The sequence below is a fragment of the Fukomys damarensis genome, unplaced genomic scaffold (assembly GCF_012274545.1).
Source record: "Fukomys damarensis isolate Sample0158 unplaced genomic scaffold, DMR_v1.0_HiC HiC_scaffold_2, whole genome shotgun sequence".
NCBI lineage: Eukaryota > Metazoa > Chordata > Mammalia > Rodentia > Bathyergidae > Fukomys > Fukomys damarensis.
The window spans coordinates 50,883,265-50,889,918 of record NW_022900914.1 but is presented as its reverse complement, the minus strand read 5'-3'; the positions used below and the strand labels follow the sequence as shown (position 1 = coordinate 50,889,918).

At 38.1% G+C, this 6,654-nt stretch overlaps 1 protein-coding gene across 1 annotated transcript; it reads right to left on the bottom strand.

The window, feature by feature from the left end:
- Positions 1 to 257: 257 nt before the first annotated feature.
- Mrpl19 (mitochondrial ribosomal protein L19) lies at positions 258 to 6,234 on the bottom strand. Its single transcript, XM_010631610.3, has 6 exons — positions 6,081 to 6,234; positions 5,781 to 5,898; positions 4,466 to 4,584; positions 4,144 to 4,278; positions 1,317 to 1,498; positions 258 to 1,195 (listed from the first exon to the last, which is right to left on the bottom strand). Exons 1-6 carry the CDS (start codon positions 6,181 to 6,183, stop codon positions 974 to 976), a joined length of 879 nt encoding a protein of 292 aa, XP_010629912.1. The 5' UTR covers positions 6,184 to 6,234; the 3' UTR covers positions 258 to 973.
- Positions 6,235 to 6,654: the final 420 nt, after the last annotated feature.

Here is a 6,654-nt window from a genome sequence, read left to right as displayed (position 1 = left end):
ACACAATTCAGAGAATGCAAGTCCCAAGACAGGCACTACTAGAGACCACAGTTCAACTGACAGGTTGAAGGCTGCTTTCAAGAATCAGGTTGGTACTGTACTTATTATATGTAAGCTAATCTCTACCAATATGATATAAACAGCTACATGGATTACCAAGGACACTCATACCACTTGCTAGAAGTATTGTATTTTGACTTACTCCTAAGAGCTAGAGTTTGATTTCCCATGCTCTTTAAAGTCAGAAAATATCATTTATTTCTTCTGATTACATTTTTGCCACATATCAGTTGCCCAGTCCACCCAGATGCTGCAGGTTAAGCCTTTTGTTCAGCGGAACTTGTTCATAACCTGAACCATGAACTTCCTCAAAAGTGCTTTTGTACCAGACTATGATCAAAGACTGTTATGTTCTTCTTGAAATGTTCATGTAATAATGACAATAGAATCCTTTTATGCTCCCCAAACTAAATATATTGTTTAGGAATTAGATGACAGACAGACAGATAAAAACTAAAACACAAGGGAATGATTATAGTCAGGATAATGTCTATTATCTAGAAGGATGCATATGACAAATAGTTGTCTTCTTAAATCTTAGTGAACATTCTATTACTTAACCTGACAGTGGGTTCACTTTAACTAATATTCTGTTCTATGGTTAATTCACAATTTAAATAAAGTATCCCACCCATTGCCCTGATTCAGATTCCATGCTGACTGACTCTCATTCTGATGATGCTGACTTCCACTGTAGCTTTGCCTCCAATAAGGGAATGAACACTGGACCATTTGTCATGTGTATTCTCTTTTTCAGTAATAAACTGCTGTGAATTTTTTATTTTTTGAAAAGTAATTTAGAAAAAGAATGCTTGTTTAAGGATTACATTCTTATAAATAAAATTAAATTGTTTCAACATAAATCCTCCGAAAGCCAGTGTATCGTCCCCAGGTAACCAAATGCTTCTCAGATTCAGGACTTTTTCGATGCTTCAATTTCATCCCATATTGCAGCTTTAATTTTGGAAGTATCATATTCCCTCATCATATCAAATGCCAGCCAGGGCTGACTCCATTTCTGAGCTTCTTTCATTTGTTCTTCAGTTAAACAAAGATCAAATCTTATTCCTTTAATATTAAAATAGGGACGTTCCCAGCGTTTAGACCAAGGCTTAGGCTTCATTTTTACTTTCAGCTAAGGAAAAAATAAAGAGAAGGATTAATTAGGCTGCCAAGACATAAGCAAACATTTTTCTGAAGTTTTCATTAAGATAATTCCTATTTTATACTTTCATTTCCAGAAGTGCAACCTATACCTTATTAACAGGAGCTTCTTGGTTAATCTCTGTTGTTATTGGCTTCATATTTATATCGAAAGTGCTGTATTCAGGAAGGGCATCTCGTAAATATAACAAGTTGTCATCCAGCCGTTTCTCTAATTTGACCACTTGGATCTCACTGATTCGAGGATTATACAGTTCAAAGCAAATCTCAACACCTAAAAAGACAATATATTCTTATAACCTTAAGTCCAGATTCCCGCAATGCCTCAAACTATAGTAAAAGCTATTTTATAAAGGAATTAGTGCAACATTTCGCATGTGAGAAATGTGACATAAATTTGTAATTTTTAAGATGGCCTCTGAAAAATCTGAAATCTATTTAAATAAAAGCTAAAATACAAAGAAAGATGAGAAAAACCTGGATTAGAATAAAGTCTAATGAAAAATGTTTTCTATATATATGTTGTCACATATCTTTTCAATTCTGATAACAGGCATTAGAGAAAGTATGAGTGAATGTATTACCATGTCATGTTCTCCAGTAATATTCCAATTACCTAAGTAGAAACTATCCATGATTAACAAGATTAATGATATTAAAAAATGTATTTTTAAGTTTTACTCTTGGTTTAAAAGCGCCTCTTAAAGATGGCCTATTTTTAGCACAATGGCCTTCCAAATGAAGCAAGATAGGTATAGCTGTAAGCATATCAAATTGCTTTTAAGTAGTAATTTAATATATGCCACTTATATTATCAAACACTTAAAGATAAGAGTGTACTTTGAGGTTTTCTGAAATAATCTCAAGAGAATAAAAATACTATTTTGTATGATAAAGTTTCTAATTTCATACCAGGATTCGCTCCAATATTAGAATATCCATCTGTTCTGTTCAGAACTGTGCCTATAGCAAACTAAAATAGGCTAAGATCTCTCTCTCATGAAGCTTAAATTCTAAGTGGATGCCAAAAACAAAACAAAACAAAAAAAATGCCATCAAGGTAGTTCCATATCAATAAGACAAGACAGGGTGATGGCACTGTGGCTGGGTCAACCTTAAATAATATAATCAAGGAAAGTTTCTGAGATGACATATGAACTGATTCAGTAAAGGATGAAGAATGTTCCAGGCAGAAAGAACAACAAATATAAAACCCTGCATTTTTAAAAACTTGCCATGTTGAAAAAAGCAGGAAGGACCCATTTGGCAGAAAACACAGTAACTTGGTAAGCAAGCATCATGGTCTGCATCTGTCTTTCCAGAATTCATGCTGAAAATCCACTGTGGTAGTATTAAGTGGGATGTTTCAGGAAATCATGAGGGTTCTGTCCTCAAAAATGGATTAATGCCTTATGAAGTAGCTGGACAAAACCAGTCCAGGCTCTTTTTGCCCTTCCACCTTCTACCAGGTAACATCTTAGTATTTGTCCCTTCCAAGGCAAACAGCAACAAGTGCCATCTTAAAAGCAGGGAACAGAGTCTTCTTCACCAGACAGGTAACCTGCCCTGATCTTGGACTTTCCAGCCTTCTTATCTGTGAGAAGTAAACTTCTGTTCTTTATAAATTAAGAGTATTCTGGGCATTTACTTTTAGTAATACAAACAGGTTAAGATAGCAGGAAGATAAGCCAGGCAAGATGGCACATGGCTGTAATCCCAGCATTCTGAGAGGCTGTGGTAGAAGTTTGAGCCCAGCTTGGCAACTTAGCAACTGTCCCAAATTAAAAAAAAAAAAAAAAAGGTGGGTGGGGGCACCTTATGAGGGAAATAAAGAGGTCTGTACTCAATTTGTTTTATTCATGTAAGACATCCAAATGGAGACACTGAAGAGAGAGTTGCAAGTCCACATCCGGAACTAGAAAAGAGTACTAGAGCTACCAACCTGGGAGTTAGTAGCACATAGATATAAAGCCTTTGACTAGAAAGAACCATTAAAGCAAGAATTAAAATTGGCTATAATAATTAAACTATAGACAATGACAAGAGGGAGCTAATTCTGTGCCTAGTACTTCACATACAGTATCTCACAGTGGACTGACTAGAACTCTGTAAGGCAGAAACAGTTATCATTTTAATTTTCAAGAAGAAAAGTCTCAATCAACTTATACCTATGCTTTTTTTTTTTTTCCTATGAAAGGATTTAAGTATATACAGCCTGAATGAAGGCACATTTCTGATCAAATAAGGAGGGCTGAATTCCAACATGCACAGCTCCATGATTTATCCCAGGATAAGCAGCACAGCAACTGCTCTTACCTCATCAGTTTCTTTGAATACTTCACTGTTGAGAATCATAAACCACACACTTCTAAGTATAAAAAATTGATTTTTTTTTTCTGCCATTCTAATTCACAGTTTTTCTAGAATTTTACCATTAGTTCCTCTGCCTTATTAGGCATAGTATGCAAACATAATTTTGTATCTTTTAAATGCCCCCAAACCTTATAGAACAGAATAATTATAGAGACCATTTAGTATCATAATATAAAGCAAAATGGGGACATTTAGTTTAGGAGCATCACTGTGCTATCTCAGTGTCCTCATAGCTTATTCCTAAAAGAAATATCCCTACACTGATTTAGAGTTGTTTCCTCGCTTGATGTTGCCATGTTGGAGAGTCTATTTCTAATGGCTGTTGTCCTTATAATAAAAAAAGCCTTCAAGAGAATGCAGACCACCAACTGTATATTCAAGCACAATTCCCAATCCATTCTAAGGCCACAGACTCCCAAGTCTTCTTTTAGAGCATCTATATGTTCATGTTTAAGTTTCAAATGTCTTAATCTGAGGAAACAGAAAACAAAAAGGAATTCTGAGATAATATTTCCTAAGCAATTAAAATAATAAAATGAAACTGACCTTGTCCTTCAATAGTATTCCTAAGGATAAAAGTAGCTCCAAGTCCACTTCCTGACCTCTGGATGCAAATTCCCAGAAACTGGCTAGATTTTCCTTGGGCATATGGGTCAGCTGTGGTAACACGTAGTATGCTTCCTACAAATTCATAGAAGAAGTGAATTTTCATATGAAATGCAAAAAACAAATAGCATTTCTAGATAATTTACCTTCCTAAATATCTTAATATATTATTAGAAGTACCCCAAAAAGCTAAAAATGCAGACATGTGAAGAACAATCTTCTTATCCAACTACTAAGGAAAAAAGACACAGCTCTTACTGACCAACATAGAACTCTGGAATGTGGAGTACTTTTCTCCGTTCTAACATATCTTTCCTTTCTATCTGAAATTTCAGAGGATTTGTTCTTCCCCTTGGAGGAATGAATTCAGGACTCAAGAACCTGTGAAAATATAAATAAAAAAAAAAATTAAAAGCAAACTTCAGCCATGAGAAGAAAAAAATGTTGCTTTACAAAGAAATGGAGACTAGGGCCTGGGGATTTAGTTCAGTGGTTCGAACCACTGTCTGCCTCAGAAGCTCAAGGACCCGAGTTTGATCCCTGGTATTTAAAAAAAAAAAAAAAAATTTTTTTACAGAAATGCAGACTATCATGTTGATACATTTTATTCTTCATTTCCTAAATAAGAAGCCAATGTTATTTCTAAAACCATTGTTCTTTAAATTGCTATACTCATAATAGCTAACACTACTCACCTGGCATTTTATTAAAAGCACCATAAAACATGTAAATAGCTATTGGGTTTGGATCTTAAATGTCCCCCTAAAGATCCATACGCTAAAAGCCTGGTGCCAACCTACGATGCTCCTGGGAAACACTTCAGGAAGGGGTGCCTAGTGGAAGGAAGTTAAATCACAAGTGGTACGTGCTTGTGGGGATGTTGGGCCCCTAGCCTTTTCTCTGCTTCCTGGTCGGCATAAGTCAAGTAGTATCATCCACGCACTCCTGTCCTGAAGTACTGACTCTCCACAGGGCCCAAGATACAGGGACAGCATAAAGCAACCATGCACTACTAGCATGGACAAAAAAAAAAAAAAAAAAAGAAATCTTTCCTCCTTTAAGCTGAGTACCTCAGGTATTCCATGACAGTAACGAAAAGCTAACACATTTGCATAAAGTGAGCCATATTGTAACTAGATGCGTTTGGTGTGAGCATCTCTGTTTTACAGACAAAGAAACTAAAGCTTGAAGAAAGCAAATAACTGACCCACTGTTGTATTAGTTAAATATCTATCAAGTCAGATTTAAGTGCTGGTAAACACAGGCCTCACACTAAGATATAAATTACAATAAATTATGCTGAGGAAGAAATACCAATTGCAAACTGATTTTAAAATTAATATTCTTATTTTCTTTAACTGATTTTAAACTTATTATAAAACAACAGTAGGGGAATCCCTACTCCTACTGTACGTGTAGTTGTGACTTAAGGTTAAGAGATTAAAGCAGGATAAGGGAGAAGCAAAACGAAGCTGGGTGTACTCGGTCCACGGGTGAATCCCACACACCAGTTCGTGCCGTGGGAGCTCCGGGCTCCGCTGCAGCCGACCTGCCTCACGCCCTGGTCCCGGGCTCACCTCGTTTTCTCGGCGGGAGGTCGGCGCTGGTCCACTATGACCGGTTTCGGTGGCGGCTGGAATACGCCGGGCTCGGAAGGCCCAGTCCCGTGCTGCCGGGCCGGCCCAGAGAGGACCCCTACAGGAGAAAACCGCAAAGGTTAAGACTCTCGCGCCAACACTGAGTGAGCTCTTTGAACCACGCCATCTCGATCCCCCGAGGATCAACAGCGGGGTCGCCCAGACTGCCCTGAATACCTCCCACCAGCCTGGCCCTGGACACCTCCTGCTCCTCAGCGCATAAGCCCGGGCTCCACTTACAGCCTGCTACAGAGCCTGGCCCAGGAAGCAGCACTCTAGACGCTCGGAAGCTCCGGGCCAAGCCCAAAGTGCTCCCATTCCCCGCTACAATGCAGGCCGCCATGCCTACTCGAACAAGTCGGGACCACAACTCCCAAAAACCAGTGCGATGAGATCGTAGCTACACGCGGCAGGATGGCGGCCGATACAGAACAAAACAGTCAACGCTCCACCCCAACTCTCTCCTGGCTATTTTTCGAATAGTATTTTTTTTTCCTGGTTCCTCATATTGTGTCATAATGTGTCAAATTACATTCCTCCACAGGGTATTCTCAAAGGCTGTCTTATTCCTCTCTTAATCACCTGTTTTCACTTTCTCAGGCAAGCCTTTTCTACATTAAAACCCTCTTGTAGGTTCTCATTCCTAGGCGATCCGTACATTAGCTGCTCCTATCTCATTTGCAATTTCCCTCACATAATTGTTAAAGTAGATTTTAACTCTTTCATTACACAGTCAATTCTGTGAGGTAAGAGCCAAAGTCATCTTCTACTCTCCGTTCTACCCTACTATCTAGTACCAACCTGGTCTTCACTA